The 20,099-nt window shown below is 47.1% G+C and overlaps 2 protein-coding genes and 6 gene segments (V, D, J or C); all 8 read left to right on the top strand.

The window, feature by feature from the left end:
* The first annotated feature begins 2,084 nt into the window (after positions 1-2,084).
* Positions 2,085-3,598, top strand: LOC133471815 (T cell receptor alpha variable 9-2-like). The segment is given in 2 exon segments: positions 2,085-2,368; positions 2,441-3,598. Coding segments are annotated over 2 exon segments (420 nt in total).
* A 720-nt stretch (positions 3,599-4,318) lies between these two features.
* On the top strand, positions 4,319-7,331 carry LOC133471814 (T cell receptor alpha variable 18-like). The segment is given in 4 exon segments: positions 4,319-5,022; positions 5,095-5,854; positions 5,922-6,513; positions 6,581-7,331. Coding segments are annotated over 2 exon segments (441 nt in total).
* Positions 7,332-7,370: 39 nt separating this feature from the next.
* Positions 7,371-8,258, top strand: LOC133472274 (T cell receptor alpha variable 26-2-like). The segment is given in 2 exon segments: positions 7,371-7,677; positions 7,750-8,258. Coding segments are annotated over 2 exon segments (552 nt in total).
* A 3-nt stretch (positions 8,259-8,261) lies between these two features.
* LOC133471812 (uncharacterized) lies at positions 8,262-9,401 on the top strand. Its single transcript, XM_061761802.1, has 2 exons — positions 8,262-8,509; positions 8,577-9,401. The coding sequence occupies exons 1-2, from the start codon at positions 8,296-8,298 to the stop codon at positions 9,086-9,088; spliced, it is 726 nt and encodes a 241-aa protein (XP_061617786.1). The 5' UTR covers positions 8,262-8,295; the 3' UTR covers positions 9,089-9,401.
* A 4,463-nt stretch (positions 9,402-13,864) lies between these two features.
* On the top strand, positions 13,865-14,799 carry LOC133471978 (T cell receptor alpha variable 1-2-like). The segment is given in 2 exon segments: positions 13,865-14,217; positions 14,290-14,799. Coding segments are annotated over 2 exon segments (420 nt in total).
* Positions 14,800-15,521: 722 nt separating this feature from the next.
* Positions 15,522-17,210, top strand: LOC133471977 (T cell receptor alpha variable 18-like). The segment is given in 4 exon segments: positions 15,522-15,712; positions 15,780-16,865; positions 16,937-16,998; positions 17,078-17,210. Coding segments are annotated over 2 exon segments (441 nt in total).
* LOC133472272 (T cell receptor alpha variable 26-2-like) lies at positions 16,823-17,244 on the top strand. The segment is given in 2 exon segments: positions 16,823-16,865; positions 16,937-17,244. Coding segments are annotated over 2 exon segments (351 nt in total).
* Position 17,245: 1 nt separating this feature from the next.
* LOC133471975 (uncharacterized) lies at positions 17,246-19,701 on the top strand. The gene is made up of 3 exons (XM_061762168.1): positions 17,246-18,801; positions 18,974-19,080; positions 19,148-19,701. Exons 1-3 carry the CDS (start codon positions 18,131-18,133, stop codon positions 19,540-19,542), a joined length of 1,173 nt encoding a protein of 390 aa, XP_061618152.1. The 5' UTR covers positions 17,246-18,130; the 3' UTR covers positions 19,543-19,701.
* Positions 19,702-20,099: the final 398 nt, after the last annotated feature.

The following is a 20,099-nucleotide window of genomic DNA, read 5'->3' as shown; positions in this document are numbered from 1 at the left end:
TGTCCTTGCAACAAATAGCAACTATACAAAATAAAGATAAATAAATAAAATGGTTCTGGGTGCATTTTAGTCAGGTTATTTGACTTATTTCAGTCTTTACATTAAGATCATTAGAAAGAACATGTGGAAGTTTCACACATAATATGTAACTTGATATCACATTGGGGCAAAATGGTCCACTCACGTATTAACCGAAAGAACATCTCGGCAACAGAATTCCAACATTTAATCAAATGGAGCTGACAACTGGACTTTTCTCTTGTTTCCCCTCACCAGCTTCTAGACTCAATCTGGGTCTGTGTCCAAACATCAAGTACGCATTTACAAAATGTGACGCTCATAAACAAAATCTCTGCACCAACTAACTTTCTGTTTCAACTTTTAATTAAAACAATAAAGAAATAAATCACTTACAGGTCTCCACTCTCAGTCTGGTCCCACTCGGAAAACGTAACTTGGTGTTTCCTGTCACACGTTAGTTGTCTCCTCAACAAGAACCTCATAAGATGCTTGAACAGGAATCTCTCTGACTAACTAAAGTATGAATTTAAAGCGAAATAAATACACAAATCCTCCCACATTCCAAAAACTATCCTCTCATCAAAATTCCACTGAGATAGGCTCCAGCTCCTCCGCAACCATGAACAGGCTCAGCAAGAGAGAAAATGGACAGGGAGACGGAATCTTTCTCAGTCCATGTTCTTTAGTATTGTTTACATTGTAAACATAAAAGCCAAACTTACGAGCCTCCACAGTCACTCTGGTTCCGCTTCCGAAAACTAATATCCCGCTTCCTGACACACATCAGTTGTTACCTCAACAAGAACCTCAAGAGAAGCTTCAACAAGAAAACGATGAGAATCTTTATGGGGTGGCATGGTTATGGTGCTGTTTAGCTTTTTTTTGCTCAAATTTGAAAACAAAAAGGACATTTGTTTGCAGATTTTTCATAGGTGTTGGCCCTCTCCACAGTGGCGTTCCTCAGGGGTTCATTCCTCGTCCCACTTGACTTTTATGTCATCCATGTCGACTGGACGCCCTTCGCCGTGTGTAAGTGACGTCATGACGCGTGTTTCTCCACGTTTGCGTAAAAAAAGTGGGTACATTTTCATCAACACACTCAACGTGTTGCCACGGCACTAAGGCATTATCAGGAAGCTGTGATGCGTGACACAAACAAGCAGCGGAATTATCCACGAAGAAGAATGAAGCAGAGTAAGAAAGACAAATAAATATGTTCAAAGGCAATTTAGTCAGTACCAAAAATGAAAAATACAAGCCACAGTATTAATGGGATTCCTACTGTTTTCCACCGTCAAACTCGTCCCACCCCCGAAGACAATCTTGTAGCCCACAGCGGCATCCACACAACAACGCACACTGTGACACAAACCTACACCCTCACCTGCCACGCCCACCACCTGTGGCCTCATTATTTCCTTCAGCTGATGACATCATGTTGGCTCTTTTCGAAGTTCCACTCAAAAGCTATTTTCAGCTAACTTCGTGTCACCAGGTGGCAGTAAGACCACAGTTCTTGCTCAAATGCCTGTCAGAACTTAAGGAGGAGTAATGGCCTAACATTATCAATTATCATGCCGATAACGACGTCTTTAAAATTGTTGAGAAAAAGATAATGTCGCTCTCGGAATCTGTCGCGATGTACAGATTGTACATGTACGTCTAGATCTTTGTTACTCTTCAATCTGCCTCATCTTTGGTTCAACTGTGTTTATTCGATCATCCTTACCTTCTGCTTCTGCCAGAAACAATTCTCATCAATTCTCATCTTCCGTGGATTTTGGTGTCGCTCTGGTCAGCTTCCAATTCAACCCGTTATGTTCATGAAGTCGTCCACAATTACTTTGGGGATAAGAATTATTTGGGTTAAAATAATGCGTAAAAAAAGAACGTATGCACGGATGGGACAATATGGCTTTTGAGACAGAAACCATAACTGCTGTCATTTGTGACGCGGGTGCCATGGCGACCACTTCCTGTGGAAAGAGTCGCGATTAGGTTGCATAACTATTTGGTGGTTCACCACTGATTTTGCTTTGATTATTGTGCACGTGTAACGGTGTCATTCACTTGAATGTTTCCATGTGACTTGGCTGCTCGGTGTGAGGGCCAATACACAACTCTTTGCAATCTTCATGAACTGTCGCGTCACTTGCACTTAGTTTCTACAAGTGTCTGTTTCTCCCCCATCCAACTTTGTTCTGTCAGTCTGCAATAGGGTGGAGTTTGAGTCACGTGACGACATTGTGAGGTAAGAGCTCGAGCGCAGAAGAGAAGAGCGGAGTTGACAGAAATTCATTCAGCATGTTGCTGTGTGCTTGGTCGCTGCTCGTCATCACTGTGGCAGGTGAGTGCTGCTCGGCGAGGTCAAGGGTCACTCGACAGGTGCATGCTGAAACACGCTTGTCTCATCCTTCAGGCGCCAGCGGTGACCAGCTCGAGGCAGTCACGGGCGAAGTGTTGGCGTCAGAAGGCAAACAGGTGACACTGTCGTACGTTTACGCCACAGGGTCTTCTGGTACTGATATTTTCTTCTGGTACCAACAACTTCCTGGACAAGCGCCACACTTGCTGCTTTCACACTTGGGAACCGGCAGCCCGTTAAGCGCCAAGCCAGGAATATCGGCGAGCGTGGAAAGTGACAGGAGACGAGTGCACCTGCACATCGAGGATGTGACAATTGAGCACTCTGCGGTGTACTACTGTGCCGTGATGCCGCACAGTGACACAAGCGCCACATTCTCGTTACAAGAACATTTCCTCTTCCTCAGCTCATCACATCACACTCCCCTCTAGTATCTTCCAAAAAAAATCTCCAAATCCATCAAAGAAAAAACTTTATTTACCTTGTTTCAAATTATTATGCACATTAGTGTTCCAAGACATTTTATAGGTTTTAAAGAACTGAAAATAGTTGGACTCAAATTTGGGAATATGGCCTGTTGTTTGATAGCAGCTTCCCAATTCTTGCATCCATTGGACTTTTGGGAGAAGTTCTGTTTTGAATTTCTTTGCGGGATGTCACAAAAGCCTCCCAGAGCTGCTGTTTGGTTGTGAACTGCCTCCCAACCTCCTACAAACCCCAATTCCAATGAAGTTGTGCAAAACATACATAAAAACAGAATACAATGATTTACAAATCATTTTCAAACTATATTCAATTAACTACAGCGCAAAGACAAAATATTTCATGTTCAAACTGATATTGTTTTTTTTTTGTGCAAATATTCACTCGTTTTGAATTTGATGCCTGCAACACGTTCCAAAAAAGCATTTTTCACCTTTCCTTTTAACAACACTCAGTAAGCGTTTGGGAACTGAGGACACAAATTGTTGGAGCTTTGCAGCTGGAACATTTCCCAATTTTTGCCAACTTAAGTTGCTCAACGGGGTCTCTGTTGTCGTATTTTGCACTTCATAATGTGCCACGCATTTTCAATGGCAGAGAGGCCTCGACTGTTGGCGGGCCAGTCTTGTACGCGCACTCTTTTACTCCAAAGCCACGATTTTGTAACACGGGAAGAATGTGGCTTGGTATTGTCTTGCTGAAATAAGCAGTGACATCCCCCCAAAAAAGACATTGCTTGGATGGCAGCATATGTTGCTCCGAAAACTGCATGTACATTTCAGCATTTAATGGTGCCTTCAAAGATGTGCAAGTTATCCGCCACTGTACAAGAAAAACCCTGCTTCTCCTCCACACCGTGCACGTTGATGTCATTGCAACAGGAAGCGAAGGCCGCGCCTCCTCAGCCGCAAGTCGGCATTCACGCAGACTGCCAGTGCAGACATGAATCGTGTGCTCGTGTGCGTGCTGACGGCTGCTTTGAGTCTCGGTGAGGTCATCTGAGGTCACCGCTGCTTTCAACTGGCGTCTGACCGCCTTTGTCGCTCTCTTGACAGGAAACGGTCAGCAAACGGTGCACCAGCCGGCGGGCGATGTCCACGCTGTGGAGGGCGCAACGGTGACGCTGGACTGCAGCTTCGGCAGTACACGGAGCGACGACTACATCTTCTGGTACAAACAGCAAGTGAACGCAGCACCCGAGTTTGTTCTGAGCAACTCAAAGTTCAGTCGGGGCAAGACGGAGAAGAAGTACGCCGACAGGTTTCGCGCCAGCATGGACGCCAGCGCCCTGCAAGCTCCTCTGCATATCGAGAGCGTGAAGCTGAGCGACTCGGCAGTCTACTACTGCGCCCTGCAGCCCACGCTGACACGTCCGCTGGCGTGCCTACACAAAAACACCTGCATGCGCCTCGTGCCACCATACGTTGGGGGTGTGGAGCGAACGGCTTGATTTTTCACCATTTTGAACCCTCATTTTATATCCCTTCATTTTTTTTTTAATCATTCAAATTTTGAATGGTTGTTAACAATTTTCTATTTGGTGTGTTGAATTTCAAAGAAATATTTTGTTTATATGTTGCCAATAAAAGGAATGAGATCCACTCACAGAAATGCACAATCATTCACACCATCACTGAGCGCCAACTGAACCCGAGTTAATGATTATTTGCTAAAAACAATCAATTCATTGGAATTGGGGTTGTACATCCGGTCCCAGTAAGCTTTGAAGACAGAAACCATAGCTGCTGTCATTTGTGACGCAGGTGCCATGGCGACCACTTCCTTTGGAAAGAGTCGCGATTAGGTTGCATAACTATTTGGTGGTTCACCACTGATTTTGCTTTGATTATTGTGCACGTGTAACGGTGTCATTCACTTGAATGTTTCCATGTGACTTGGCTGCTCGGTGTGAGGGCCAATACACAACTCTTTGCAATCTTCATGAACTGTCGCGTCACTTGCACTTAGTTTCTACAAGTGTCTGTTTCTCCCCCATCCAACTTTGTTCCGTCAGTCTGCAATAGGGTGGAGTTTGAGTCACGTGACGACATTGTGAGGTAAGAGCTCGAGTGCAGAAGAGAAGAGCGGAGTTGACAGAAATTCATTCAGCATGTTGCTGTGTGCTTGGTCGCTGCTCGTCATCACTGTGGCAGGTGAGTGCTGCTCGGCGAGGTCAAGGGTCACTCGACAAGTGCATGCTGAAACACGCTTGTCTCATCCTTCAGGCGCCAGCGGTGACCAGCTCGAGGCAGCCACGGGCGAAGTGTTGGCATCAGAAGGCAAACAGGTGACACTGTCGTACGTTTACGCCACAGGGCTGACTGGTGCTGATTATTTCTTCTGGTACCAACAACTTCCTGGACAAGCGCCACACTTCCTGCTTTCACACTTGGGAACCGGCACCCCGTTAAGCGCCAAGCCAGGAATGTCGGCGAGCGTGGGAAGTGACAGGAGACGAGTGCACCTGCACATCGAGGATGTGACAATTGAGCACTCTGCGGTGTACTACTGTGCCGTGATGCCGCACAGTGACACAAGCGCCACATTCTCGTTACAAGAACATTTCTCTTCCTTATCTCATCACATCACACTCCGCTCCATCACTCTAAAAGCCAGAAAAGGGCACCCATCGCCAAAACTATTCATTCAATCAAGAAAAATAAAAACCAGTAGTGTGTATTTAAACACATTTAACACGGCCAATAATACCACTAATAACAAAGGAGGTGAATAGTGGATATAAAAGGTTAAAACACTCCTGTTCAAATGAAATGGCAGCGCATTTCAGCAGTGTGTACGAGACAACACGAGACATTCAGGCGAGAGGGAAGAACCACAGTGCGTTGCTGCGACGACGGAGGACATGTCATTGCAACAGGAAGCGAAGGCCGCGCCTCCTCAGCCGCAAGTCGGCATTCACGCAGACGGCCAGTGCAGACATGAATCGTGTGCTCGTTTGCGTGCTGACTGCTGTGTTGAGTCTCGGTGAGGTCATCTGAGGTCACCGTTGCTTTCAACTGGCGTCTGACCGCCTTTGTCGCTCTCTTGACAGGAAACGGTGAGCAAACGGTGCACCAGCCGGCGGGCACTCAGTAACACTCAGTAAGCGTTTGGGAACTGAGGACACAAATTGTTGGAGCTTTGCAGCTGGAACATTTCCCAATTTTTGCTTGATGTACAACTTAAGTTGCTCAACGGGGTCTCTGTTGTCGTATTTTGCACTTCATAATGTGCCACACATTTTCAATGGCAGAGAGGCCTCGACTGTTGGCGGGCCAGTCTTGTACGCGCACTCTTTTACTCCAAAGCCACGATTTTGTAACACGGGAAGAATGTGGCTTGGTATTGTCTTGCTGAAATAAGCAGTGACATCCCCCCAAAAAAGACATTGCTTGGATGGCAGCATATGTTGCTCCGAAAACTGCATGTACATTTCAGCATTTAATGGTGCCTTCAAAGATGTCCAAGTTATCCGCCACTGTACAAGAAAAACCCTGCTTCTCCTCCACACCGTGCACGTTGATGTCATTGCAACAGGAAGCGAAGGCCGCGCCTCCTCAGCCGCAAGTCGGCATTCACGCAGACTGCCAGTGCAGACATGAATCGTGTGCTCGTGTGCGTGCTCACGGCTGCTTTGAGTCTCGGTGAGGTCATCTGAGGTCACCGCTGCTTTCAACTGGCATCTGACCGCCTTTGTCGCTCTCTTGACAGGAAACGGTCAGCAAACGGTGCACCAGCCGGCGGGCGATGTCCACGCTGTGGAGGGCGCAAGGGTGACGCTGGACTGCAGCTTCGGCAGTACACGGAGCGACGACTTCATCTTCTGGTACAAACAGCAAGTGAACGCAGCACCCGAGTTCGTTCTGAGCAACTCAAAGTTCAGTCGGGGCAAGACGGAGAAGAAGTACGCCGACAGGTTTCGCGCCAGCATGGACGCCAGCGCCCTGCAAGCTCCTCTGCATATCGAGAGCGTGAAGCTGAGCGACTCGGCAGTCTACTACTGCGCCCTGCAGCCCACGCTGACACATCCGCTGGCGTGCCTACACAAAAACACCTGCACGCGCCTCGTGCCACCATACGTTGGGGGTGTGGAGCGAACGGCTTGATTTTTCACCATTTTGAACCCTCATTTTATATCCCTTCATTTTTTTTTAATCATTCAAATTTTGAATGGTTGTTAACAATTTTCTCTTTGGTGTGTTGAATTTCAAAGAAATATTTTGTTTATATGTTGCCAATAAAAGGAATGAGATCCACTCACAGAAATGCACAATCATTCACACCATCACTGAGCGCGAACTGAACCCGAGTTAATGATTATTTGCTAAAAACAATCAATTCATTGGAATTGGGGTTGTACATCCGGTCCCAGTAAGCTTTGAAGACAGAAACCATAGCTGCTGTCATTTGTGACGCGGGTGCCATGGCGACCACTTCCTTTGGAAAGAGTCGCGATTAGGTTGCATAACTATTTGGTGGTTCACCACTGATTTTGCTTTGATTATTGTGCACGTGTAACGGTGTCATTCACTTGAATGTTTCCATGTGACTTGGCTGCTCGGTGTGAGGGCCAATACACAACTCTTTGCAATCTTCATGAACTGTCGCGTCACTTGCACTTAGTTTCTACAAGTGTCTGTTTCTCCCCCATCCAACTTTGTTCTGTCAGTCTGCAATAGGGTGGAGTTTGAGTCACGTGACGACATTGTGAGGTTAGAGCCCGAGTGCAGAAGAGAAGAGCGGAGTTGACAGAAATTCATTCAGCATGTTGCTGTGTGCTTGGTCGCTGCTCGTCATCACTGTGGCAGGTGAGTGCTGCTCGGCGAGGTCAAGGGTCACTCGACAGTTTCATGCTGAAACACGCTTGTCTCATCCTTCAGGCGCCAGCGGTGACCAGCTCGAGGCAGTCACGGGCGAAGTGTTGGCATCAGAAGGCAAACAGGTGACACTGTCGTACGTTTACGCCACAGTGCTGACTGGTGCTGATTATTTCTTCTGGTACCAACAACTTCCTGGACAAGCGCCACACTTCCTGCTTTCACACTTGGGAACCGGCAGCCCGTTAAGGGCCAAGCCAGGAATGTCGGCGAGCGTGGGAAGTGACAGGAGACGAGTGCACCTGCACATCGAGGATGTGACAATTGAGCACTCTGCGGTGTACTACTGTGCCGTGATGCCGCACAGTGACACAAGCGCCACATTCTCGTTACAAGAACATTTCTCTTCCTTATCTCATCACATCACACTCCGCTCCATCACTCTAAAAGCCAGAAAAGGGCACCCATCGCCAAAACTATTCATTCAATCAAGAAAAATAAAAACCAGTAGTGTGTATTTAAACACATTTAACACGGCCAATAATACCACTAATAACAAAGGAGGTGAATAGTGGATATAAAAGGTTAAAACACTCCTGTTCAAATGAAATGGCGGCGCATTTCAGCTGTGTGTACGAGACAACACGAGACATTCAGGCGAGAGGGAAGAACCACAGTGCGTTGCTGCGACGACGGAGGACATGTCATTGCAACAGGAAGCGAAGGCCGCGCCTCCTCAGCCGCAAGTCGGCATTCACGCAGACGGCCAGTGCAGACATGAATCGTGTGCTCGTTTGCGTGCTGACTGCTGCGTTGAGTCTCGGTGAGGTCATCTGAGGTCACCGTTGCTTTCAACTGGCGTCTGACCGCCTTTGTCGCTCTCTTGACAGGAAACGGTGAGCAAACGGTGCACCAGCCGGCGGGCGATGTCCACGCTGTGGAGGGCGCAACGGTGACGCTGGGCTGCAGCTTCAGCAGGACAGGGAGCAACGACTACATCTTCTGGTACAAACAGGAAGTGAACGCGGCACCCGAGTTTGTTCTGAGCATCTTTAAGATCGGTCAGGGCAAGACGGAGAAGAAGTACGCCAACAGGTTTCGCGCCAGCATGGACTCCAACGCCCTGCAAGCTCCTCTGCATATCGAGAGCGTGAAGCTGAGCGACTCGGCAGTCTACTACTGCGCCCTGCAGCCCACGCTGACACATCCGCTGGCGTGCCTGCACAAAAACACCTGCACCCGCCTCGTGCCACGTCACATTGGGGGTGTGGTCTCGCGGGAGTCGACTGTGCAAAAAGAGGATCTTGACTCATGGGCCAACAGGCCTAAAAATGGACTCTGTAACTCGTTGAAGACGGAAATTAAGTTTTGCATCCGGATTCTTCTTCTCGCCACCCCTTAGCTTATCTGATCTCGCGTCACGCTCTCCTATGACTACGAGACCAGCAGTGGTTTCGTTTATGTGCCGCCTCGCTTCCTCCTCACAACTGGAACAAGAGGATACAAGCAATACCAGAACATTCCCGACGGGTGCTACAAAGCTCAAGCGTGAAAAACGCCGGTCCGCATGTGACGGCTGACGCTGCTCACCACCACTGTGCGTTTGAATTACAGTGACAAAAACAGAAATCCAAACTACCTCCAGTCTGCCCACTGATATGGACACAGCTGTCACCACCCTACTTTTGAAACCCAATAAAGAACCAACACGACTATCCAGTTATTGCCACTGTCCTTAATTAATAGGGGGGGGGGTTATTTTTAAGTTTGGCTTTACAGCCAGCGTGTAGACTGGGGCTGCAGACTGCTGTGGCTGCTTTAGAGTGCCTCGTTGTCTCGGCGTAGAAAAGCCCGATGATGACCCGATGGGATGTTTTCTGGCAACCGGAGGCTTTTAGCGGATATATTTGAAAGAAATGAGTTCCATCCACAGAAACGGACAATCATTCACACTCACACTGACATCATCACTGAGCGGGAACTGAACCCGAGCTGCCTGCACAAACGTCAGGTGAGAGCTCAGTGGCTTATAAACATGCTTTGTTGAAAAAAAAAAAAAAAAAAAAATGAAGTCAAGCATGCTACGGGGGAGAGCGCGCACATGTGCGACCCCAAAACAGCTCTGCGGCTGCCACTTACACGTGTACACTTCCTGCCCGAGGCGAAGATGCAAAAAAAACAAGCCACACGCTGCTCCACCCTCTCATCGGAGTCAATAAGGTCACATGATTGACAGAAAGTGATGATGATGAATATAGCATAGATAAACATACTACGTCAGCACTTCCAAATATGGGCAAGCTTGCACCAGGGCGGTGGCGTCCTTGCGCGCTGCCCCGCGGCCTTTTTCACACTGCTCAAGTACCGTCTGAAAAGGCCTTTCTACCCGACCTCCATTTCCTCCCCACAATCTACATCCTGTCCCAGTAAGCTTTTGAGACAGAAACCATAACTGCTGTCATCTGTGACGCAGGTGCCATGGCGACCACTTCCTGTGGAAAGAGTCTCGAAGATAATATCAAATATCAAAAACACACAGGCAAACTCACATTCAAATGTAAAAAATATTTTGTTAGCCACATTCGAAACATAAATGCTGCAGCTTTGATGTCCTCTTAACTTGTCCTTAATAAAATATAACAATCATAAATGTATGGCGGTGTACGCCCACATGCCAATGAGCACGCATCCTACATAATACTGTATAACGTCACTCACAAACATATTGCATCTTTTATGTACATTAAATAACATTGGACCCAGCACTGACCCCTGTGGGACGCCACACACAATGGCAAAGAATTCTGACTGATATCCATCCATCAAGCAAGCATATAGGAGTTTACATATTTTCACAAATTCATCAATTTTTATAGTCACTTAATTGTCCTTATAAATTTAATCCCAGTTGTAATCAGGTTGTTTTCCAGTGTAGCCAAAGACTTTTCTGTCGTAATGCATCTGTATGGTGGTGTGTTGTAATTCAGCAACAACCTTTTTTTACAATCTCATTTTATTGAAATTTTGTTGATTTAATTGCACATTTTATTGCTCACTGAGATGAAGAAAACCTGCAAGTTCAAACACAAACACAGGAGGAAGAGGAAGGTGGTGGTGTGGCACTGGCTACTCAGGTGCGCCAAACCACAGGCGCAGTGTCATGACACAGTTGATGGCGAGCGTCTTGGCGAAAACCAGGCGCAGGGCCAGGACGGTGACGGAGAGGAGGTTCACCTTCTCGTCTGCCAACGACATGCACGTTTAACTCAGCCCGACAGACCCTCGCATGTTCAATACCAACCTGGCACCAAAGCGTCCGGGCACCACCCTGGTCCCCTGTCACCTGTGGCGGCACGACAGGAAGCGACATGAGGCGACGACGCCATGAAGTCGACAAGAGGCCGAGGCCGCGCTCCTCACCTTCCTCACACGTGTCGTTATGTGCGGCTGACAGCAGTGCCACCTGGTTGTATAGCGAGCCGTCCGATATCCGCACGGCGCGCGACTCCTCGAACATGTGTCCTTTTCCCGCCTTCGCCGTGGCGTTGTGTCGACTGAAGCCGGTGGCGAGGCACGCCTTCAGGTTGCCCGCCTCAAGTTTGTAGAAGGACGGCTCAAAATCTTCCACTAAACACCGACACAAGTCTCTCGTTAAGCAGGGAAAACACATCGTGACAATTGGGCAAGAAGCTTGCGCTGTTCGATGCGTTGCTTTTGATCATGTGGGAGTTTTACACAAAACAGGTAACTTGATGTCACATTGGGACAACATGGTCGACTCATGTTTTGACCTGTTGCCCAAGCAGAAACTCTTGACAACAAAAGTCCAACATTCCATTAAACTGAGCCGACAACTGGACTTTTACTCCGTTTCTACTCACCAGGTTCGACACTCAATCTGCTTCCGCGTCCAAACATCAACGAGTACGCATTTACACAATGTGACACTCATAGACTAAAACGGCACCTGCTAACTTTCAGTTTCAGCATTGAATTAAAACAAAACGACGAAGTGTCTTAAGAAATAAAAAAATCCACTTACAGGCCTCCACTGTCAATCTGGTCCCACTTCCAAAAAGTAACCTGGTGATTCCTGACACACAACAGTTGTTTCCTGAACAAGAACCTAAATAACCTCTCCAAGAACCTCATAAGAACTGTTGTGTCCTTGCAACAAATAGCAACTATACAAAATAAAGATAAATAAATAAAATGGTTCTGGGTGCATTTTAGTCAGGTTATTTGACTTATTTCAGTCTTTACATTAAGATCATTAGAAAGAACATGTGGAAGTTTCACACATAATATGTAACTTGATATCACATTGGGGCAAAATGGTCCACTCACGTATTAACCGAAAGAACATCTCGGCAACAGAATTCCAACATTTAATCAAATGGAGCTGACAACTGGACTTTTCTCTTGTTTCCTCTCACCAGCTTCTAGACTCAATCTGGGTCTGTGTCCAAACATCAAGTACGCATTTACAAAATGTGACGCTCATAAACAAAATCTCTGCACCAACTAACTTTCTGTTTCAACTTTTAATTAAAACAATAAAGAAATAAATCACTTACAGGTCTCCACTCTCAGTCTGGTCCCACTCGGAAAACGTAACTTGGTGTTTCCTGTCACACGTTAGTTGTCTCCTCAACAAGAACCTCATAAGATGCTTGAACAGGAATCTCTCTGACTAACTAAAGTATGAATTTAAAGCGAAATAAATACACAAATCCTCCCACATTCCAAAAACTATCCTCTCATCAAAATTCCACTGAGATAGGCTCCAGCTCCTCCGCAACCATGAACAGGCTCAGCAAGAGAGAAAATGGACAGGGAGACGGAATCTTTCTCAGTCCATGTTCTTTAGTATTGTTTACATTGTAAACATAAAAGCCAAACTTACGAGCCTCCACAGTCACTCTGGTTCCGCTTCCGAAAACTAATATCCCGCTTCCTGACACACATCAGTTGTTACCTCAACAAGAACCTCAAGAGAAGCTTCAACAAGAAAACGATGAGAATCTTTATGGGGTGGCATGGTTATGGTGCTGTTTAGCTTTTTTTTGCTCAAATTTGAAAACAGAAAGGACATTTGTTTGCAGATTTTTCATAGGTGTTGGCCCTCTCCACAGTGGCGTTCCTCAGGGGTTCATTCCTCGTCCCACTTGACTTTTATGTCATCCATGTCGACTGGACGCCCTTCGCCGTGTGTAAGTGACGTCATGACGCGTGTTTCTCCACGTTTGCGTAAAAAAAGTGGGTACATTTTCATCAACACACTCAACGTGTTGCCACGGCACTAAGGCATTATCAGGAAGCTGTGATGCGTGACACAAACAAGCAGCTGAATTATCCACGAAGAAGAATGAAGCAGAGTAAGAAAGACAAATAAATATGTTCAAAGGCAATTTAGTCAGTACCAAAAATGAAAAATACAAGCCACAGTATTAATGGAATTCCTACTGTTTTCCACCGTCAAACTCGTCCCACCCCCGAAGACAATCTTGTAGCCCACAGCGGCATCCACACAACAACGCACACTGTGACACAAACCTACACCCTCACCTGCCACGCCCACCACCTGTGGCCTCATTATTTCCTTCAGCTGATGACATCATGTTGGCTCTTTTCGAAGTTCCACTCAAAAGCTATTTTCAGCTAACTTCGTGTCACCAGGTGGCAGTAAGACCACAGTTCTTGCTCAAATGCCTGTCAGAACTTAAGGAGGAGTAATGGCCTAACATTATCAATTATCATGCCGATAACGACGTCTTTAAAATTGTTGAGAAAAAGATAATGTCGCTCTCGGAATCTGTCGCGATGTACAGATTGTACATGTACGTCTAGATCTTTGTTACTCTTCAATCTGCCTCATCATTGGTTCAACTGTGTTTATTCGATCATCCTTACCTTCTGCTTCTGCCAGAAACAATTCTCATCAATTCTCATCTTCCGTGGATTTTGGTGTCGCTCTGGTCAGCTTCCAATTCAACCCGTTATGTTCATGAAGTCGTCCACAATTACTTTGGGGATAAGAATTATTTGGGTTAAAATAATGCGTAAAAAAAGAACGTTTGCACGGATGGGACAATATGGCTTTTGAGACAGAAACCATAACTGCTGTCATTTGTGACGCGGGTGCCATGGCGACCACTTCCTGTGGAAAGAGTCGCGATTAGGTTGCATAACTATTTGGTGGTTCACCACTGATTTTGCTTTGATTATTGTGCACGTGTAACGGTGTCATTCACTTGAATGTTTCCATGTGACTTTGCTGCTTGGTGTGAGGGCCAATACACAACTCTTTGCAATCTTCATGAACTGTCGCGTCACTTGCACTTAGTTTCTACAAGTGTCTGTTTCTCCCCCATCCAACTTTGTTCTGTCAGTCTGCAATAGGGTGGAGTTTGAGTCACGTGACGACATTGTGAGGTAAGAGCTCGAGCGCAGAAGAGAAGAGCGGAGTTGACAGAAATTCATTCAGCATGTTGCTGTGTGCTTGGTCGCTGCTCGTCATCACTGTGGCAGGTGAGTGCTGCTCGGCGAGGTCAAGGGTCACTCGACAAGTGCATGCTGAAACACGCTTGTCTCATCCTTCAGGCGCCAGCGGTGACCAGCTCGAGGCAGTCACGGGCGAAGTGTTGGCGTCAGAAGGCAAACAGGTGACACTGTCGTACGTTTACGCCACAGGGTCTTCTGGTACTGATATTTTCTTCTGGTACCAACAACTTCCTGGACAAGCGCCACACTTCCTGCTTTCCCACCTGGGAAGCGGCAGCCCGTTAAGCGCCAAGCCAGGAATGTCGGCGAGCGTGGAAAGTGACAGGAGACGAGTGCACCTGCACATCGAGGATGTGACAATTGAGCACTCTGCGATGTACTACTGTGCCGTGAAGCCGCACAGTGACACAAGCGCCACATTCTCGTTACAAGAACATTTCCTCTTCCTCAGCTCATCACATCACACTCCCCTCTAGTATCTTCCAAAAAAAATCTCCAAATCCATCAAAGAAAAAACTTTATTTACCTTGTTTCAAATTATTATGCACATTAGTGTTCCAAGACATTTTATAGGTTTTAAAGAACTGAAAATAGTTGGACTCAAATTTGGGAATATGGCCTGTTGTTTGATAGCAGCTTCCCAATTCTTGCATCCATTGGACTTTTGGGAGAAGTTCTGTTTTGAATTTCTTTGCGGGATGTCACAAAAGCCTCCCAGAGCTGCTGTTTGGTTGTGAACTGCCTCCCAACCTCCTACAAACCCCAATTCCAATGAAGTTGTGCAAAACATACATAAAAACAGAATACAATGATTTACAAATCATTTTCAAACTATATTTAATTAACTACAGCGCAAAGACAAAATATTTCATGTTCAAACTGATATTGTTTTTTTTTTTGCAAATATTCACTCGTTTTGAATTTGATGCCTGCAACACGTTCCAAAAAAGCATGTTTCACCTTTCCTTTTAACAACACTCAGTAAGTGTTTGGGAACTGAGGACACAAATTGTTGGAGCTTTGCAGCTGGAACATTTCCCAATTTTTGCTTGATGTACAACTTAAGTTGCTCAACGGGGTCTCTGTTGTCGTATTTTGCACTTCATAATGTGCCACGCATTTTCAATGGCAGAGAGGCCTCGACTGTTGGCGGGCCAGTCTTGTACGCGCACTCTTTTACTCCAAAGCCACGATTTTGTAACACGGGAAGAATGTGGCTTGGTATTGTCTTGCTGAAATAAGCAGTGACATCCCCCAAAAAAGACATTGCTTGGATGGCAGCATATGTTGCTCCGAAAACTGCATGTACATTTCAGCATTTAATGGTGCCTTCAAAGATGTGCAAGTTATCCGCCACTGTACAAGAAAAACCCTGCTTCTCCTCCACACCGTGCACGTTGATGTCATTGCAACAGGAAGCGAAGGCCGCGCCTCCTCAGCCGCAAGTCGGCATTCACGCAGACTGCCAGTGCAGACATGAATCGTGTGCTCGTGTGCGTGCTGACGGCTGCTTTGAGTCTCGGTGAGGTCATCTGAGGTCACCGCTGCTTTCAACTGGCGTCTGACCGCCTTTGTCGCTCTCTTGACAGGAAACGGTCAGCAAACGGTGCACCAGCCGGCGGGCGATGTCCACGCTGTGGAGGGCGCAACGGTGACGCTGGACTGCAGCTTCGGCAGTACACGGAGCAACGACTTCATCTTCTGGTACAAACAGCAAGTGAACGCAGCACCCGAGTTTGTTCTGAGCAACTCAACGTTCAGTCGGGGCAAGACGGAGAAGAAGTACGCCGACAGGTTTCGCGCCAGCATGGACGCCAGCGCCCTGCAAGCTCCTCTGCATATCGAGAGCGTGAAGCTGAGCGACTCGGCAGTCTACTACTGCGCCCTGCAGCCCACGCTGACACATCCGCTGACGTGCCTACACAAAAACACCTGCACGCGCCTCGTGCCACCATACGTTGGGGGTGTGGAGCGAACGGCTTGATTTTTCACCATTTTGAACCCTCATTTTATATCCCTTCATTTTTTTTTAATCATTCAAATTTTGAATGGTTGTTAACAATTTTCTATTTGGTGTGTTGAATTTCAAAGAAATATTTTGTTTATATGTTGCCAATAAAAGGAATGAGATCCACTCACAGAAATGCACAATCTTTCACACCATCACTGAACCCGAGTTAATGATTATTTGCTAAAAACAATCAATTCATTGGAATTGGGGTTGTACATCCGGTCCCAGTAAGCTTTGAAGACAGAAACCATAGCTGCTGTCATTTGTGACGCAGGTGCCATGGCGACCACTTCCTGTGGAAAGAGTCGCGATTAGGTTGCATAACTATTTGGTGGTTCACCACTGATTTTGCTTTGATTATTGTGCACGTGTAACGGTGTCATTCACTTGAATGTTTCCATGTGACTTGGCTGCTCGGTGTGAGGGCCAATACACAACTCTTTGCAATCTTCATGAACTGTCGCGTCACTTGCACTTAGTTTCTACAAGTGTCTGTTTCTCCCCCATCCAACTTTGTTCCGTCAGTCTGCAATAGGGTGGAGTTTGAGTCACGTGACGACATTGTGAGGTAAGAGCTCGAGTGCAGAAGAGAAGAGCGGAGTTGACAGAAATTCATTCAGCATGTTGCTGTGTGCTTGGTCGCTGCTCGTCATCACTGTGGCAGGTGAGTGCTGCTCGGCGAGGTCAAGGGTCACTCGACAGGTGCATGCTGAAACACGCTTGTCTCTTCCTCAGGCGCCAGCGGTGACCAGCTCGAGGCAGTCACGGGCGAAGTGTTGGCGTCAGAAGGCAAACAGGTGACACTGTCGTACGTTTACGCCACAGTGCTGACTGGTGCTGATTATTTCTTCTGGTACCAACAACTTCCTGGACAAGCGCCACACTTGCTGCTTTCACACTTGGGAACCGGCAGCCCGTTAAGCGCCAAGCCAGGAATGTCGGCGAGCGTGGGAAGTGACAGGAGACGAGTGCTCCTGCACATCGAGGATGTGACATTTGAGCACTCTGCGGTGTACTACTGTGCCATGAAAGCCGCACAGTGACACAAGCGCCACATTCTCGTTACAAGAACATTTCCTCTTCCTCAGCTCATCACATCACACTCCCCTATAGTATCTTCCAAAACAAAATCTCCAAATGCATCAAAGAAAAAACTTTATTTATCTTGTTTCAAATTATTATGCACATTAGTGTTCCAAGACATTTTATAGGTTTTAAAGAACTGAAAATAGTTGGACTCAAATTTGGGAATATGGCCTGTTGTTTGATAGCAGCTTCCCAATTCTTGCATCCATTGGACTTTTGGGAGAAGTTCTGTTTTGAATTTCTTTGCGGGATGTCACAAAAGCCTCCCAGAGCTGCTGTTTGGTTGTGAACTGCCTCCCAACCTCCTACAAACCCCAATTCCAATGAAGTTGTGCAAAACATACATAAAAACAGAATACAATGATTTACAAATCATTTTCAAACTATATTCAATTAACTACAGCGCAAAGACAGAATATTTCATGTTCAAACTGATATTGTTTTTTTTGCAAATATTCACTCGTTTTGAATTTGATGCCTGCAACACGTTCCAAAAAAGCATGTTTCACCTTTCCTTTTAACAACACTCAGTAAGTGTTTGGGAACTGAGGACACAAATTGTTGGAGCTTTGCAGCTGGAACATTTCCCAATTTTTGCTTGATGTACAACTTAAGTTGCTCAACGGGGTCTCTGTTGTCGTATTTTGCACTTCATAATGTGCCACACATTTTCAATGGCAGAGAGGCCTCGACTGTTGGCGGGCCAGTCTTGTACGCGCACTCTTTTACTCCAAAGGCACGATTTTGTAACACGGGAAGAATGTGGCTTGGTATTGTCTTGCTGAAATAAGCAGTGACATCCCCCCAAAAAAGACATTGCTTGGATGGCAGCAATCTGAGACCATGGTCCTCAGTCGGAAAAGGGTGGCATGCCATCTCCAGGTCGGGGATGAGATCCTGCCCCAAGTGGAGGAATTCAAGTATCTTGGGGTCTTGTTCACGAGTGAGGGAAGAATGGAATGGGAGATCGACAGGCGGATCGGTGCAGCGTCTGCAGTGATGCGGACTTTGTATCGGTCCGTTGTGGTAAAGAAAGAGCTAAGCCGAAAGGCGAAGCTCTCAATTTACCGGTCGATCTTCGTTCCTACCCTCACCTATGGTCATGAGCTGTGGGTCGTGACCGAAAGAACAAGATGCCGGATACAAGCGGCCGAAATGAGTTTCCTCCGCAGGGTGTCCGGGCTCTCCCTTAGAGATAGGGTGAGAAGCTCAGTCATCCGGGAGGATCTCAGAGTAGAGCCGCTGCTCCTCCGCATTGAGAGGAGCCAGATGAGGTGGCTGGGGCATCTGATTCGGATGCCTCCCGGACGCCTCCCTGGTGAGGTGTTCCGGACATGTCCCACCGGGAGGAGACCCCGGGGACGACCCAGGTCACGCTGGAGAGACTACATCCTTCGGCTGGCCTGGGAACGCCTCGGGATCCCCACGGAAGAGCTGGATGAAGTGGCTGGGGAGAGGGAAGTCTGGGCGTCCCTGCTGAAGCTACTGCCCCCGCGACCCGACCCGGATAAGCGGTAGAGAATGGATGGATGGATGGATGGATGGATGGCAGCATATGTTGCTCCGAAAACTGCATGTACATTTCAGCATTTAATGGTGCCTTCAAAGATGTGCAAGTTATCCGCCACTGTACAAGAAAAAGCCTGCTTCTCCTCCACACCATGCACGTTGATGTCATTGCAACAGGAAGCGAAGGCCGCGCCTGCTCAGCCGCAAGTCGGCATTCACGCAGACTGCCAGTGCAGACATGAATCGTGTGCTCGTGTGCGTGCTGACGGCTGCTTTGAGTCTCGGTGAGGTCATCTGAGGTCACCGCTGCTTTCAACTGGCGTCTGACCGCCTTTGTCGCTCTCTTGACAGGAAACGGTCAGCAAACGGTGCACCAGCTGGCGGGCGATGTCCACGCTGTGGAGGGCGCAAGGGTGACGCTGGACTGCAGTTTCGGCAGGACAGGGAGCGACGACTACATCTTCTGGTACAAACAGCAAGTGAACGCAGCACCCGATTTTGTTCTGAGTAACTCAAAGTTCAGTCGGGGCAAGACGGAGAAGAAGTACGCCGACAGGTTTCGCGCCAGCATGGACGCCAGCGCCCTGCAAGCTCCTCTGCATATCGAGAGCGTGAAGCTGAGCGACTCGGCAGTCTACTACTGCGCCCTGCAGCCCACGCTGACACATCCGCTGGCGTGCCTGTACAAAAACACCTGCACCCGCCTCGTGCCACCTTACGTTGGGGGTCTGGAGCGAACGGCTTGATTTTTCACCATTTTGAACCCTCATTTTATATCCCTTCATTTTTTTTTTAATCATTCAAATTTTGAATGGTTGTTAACAATTTTCTCTTTGGTGTGTTGAATTTCAAAGAAATATTTTGTTTATATGTTGTCAATAAAAGGAATGAGATCCACTCACAGAAATGCACAATCATTCACACCATCACTGAGCGCGAACTGAACCCGAGCTGCCTGCACAGAAGTCAGGTGATAGACCAGTGGCTTATCAACATGCTTTGTTCAATAAATAAAATTTAAAAAATCAAGTACAGTATGCTGTGGGGAAGAGCACGCGTGCGTGACCCCGAAACAGCTCTGCGGCTGCCACTCACACGTATACACTTCCTGCCTGAGTTGAAGACGCACAAAACAAACAACACGCTGCTCCACTTTCTCATCAGGGTCAACAAGGTCATATGACTGACAGAAAGTCATGATGATGATGAATATAACATATATAAACTACGTTAGCATTATCAAGTATGGGCAAGCTTGCGCTGTCACACTTGCACGCTGTCCCGCGACCTTTTCACACGACTC

The sequence above is a fragment of the Phyllopteryx taeniolatus genome, chromosome 22 (assembly GCF_024500385.1).
Source record: "Phyllopteryx taeniolatus isolate TA_2022b chromosome 22, UOR_Ptae_1.2, whole genome shotgun sequence".
Lineage (NCBI taxonomy): Eukaryota > Metazoa > Chordata > Actinopteri > Syngnathiformes > Syngnathidae > Phyllopteryx > Phyllopteryx taeniolatus.
The sequence above is the reverse complement of the archived record's forward strand: the minus strand, read 5'-3'. Positions and strand labels throughout refer to the sequence as shown.

Coding starts and splice junctions, on each gene's coding strand:
- LOC133471812 (XM_061761802.1), top strand. CDS start 8,296: ATGGCGGCGCATTTCAGCTGTGTGTACGAGACAACACGAGACATTCAG. Junction 8,510..8,576: donor GACTGCTGCGTTGAGTCTCG/GTGAGGTCATCT, acceptor CTCTCTTGACAG/GAAACGGTGAGCAAACGGTG.
- LOC133471975 (XM_061762168.1), top strand. CDS start 18,131: ATGGTCCTCAGTCGGAAAAGGGTGGCATGCCATCTCCAGGTCGGGGAT. Junction 18,802..18,973: donor CGACCCGACCCGGATAAGCG/GTAGAGAATGGA, acceptor TCATTGCAACAG/GAAGCGAAGGCCGCGCCTGC. Junction 19,081..19,147: donor GACGGCTGCTTTGAGTCTCG/GTGAGGTCATCT, acceptor CTCTCTTGACAG/GAAACGGTCAGCAAACGGTG.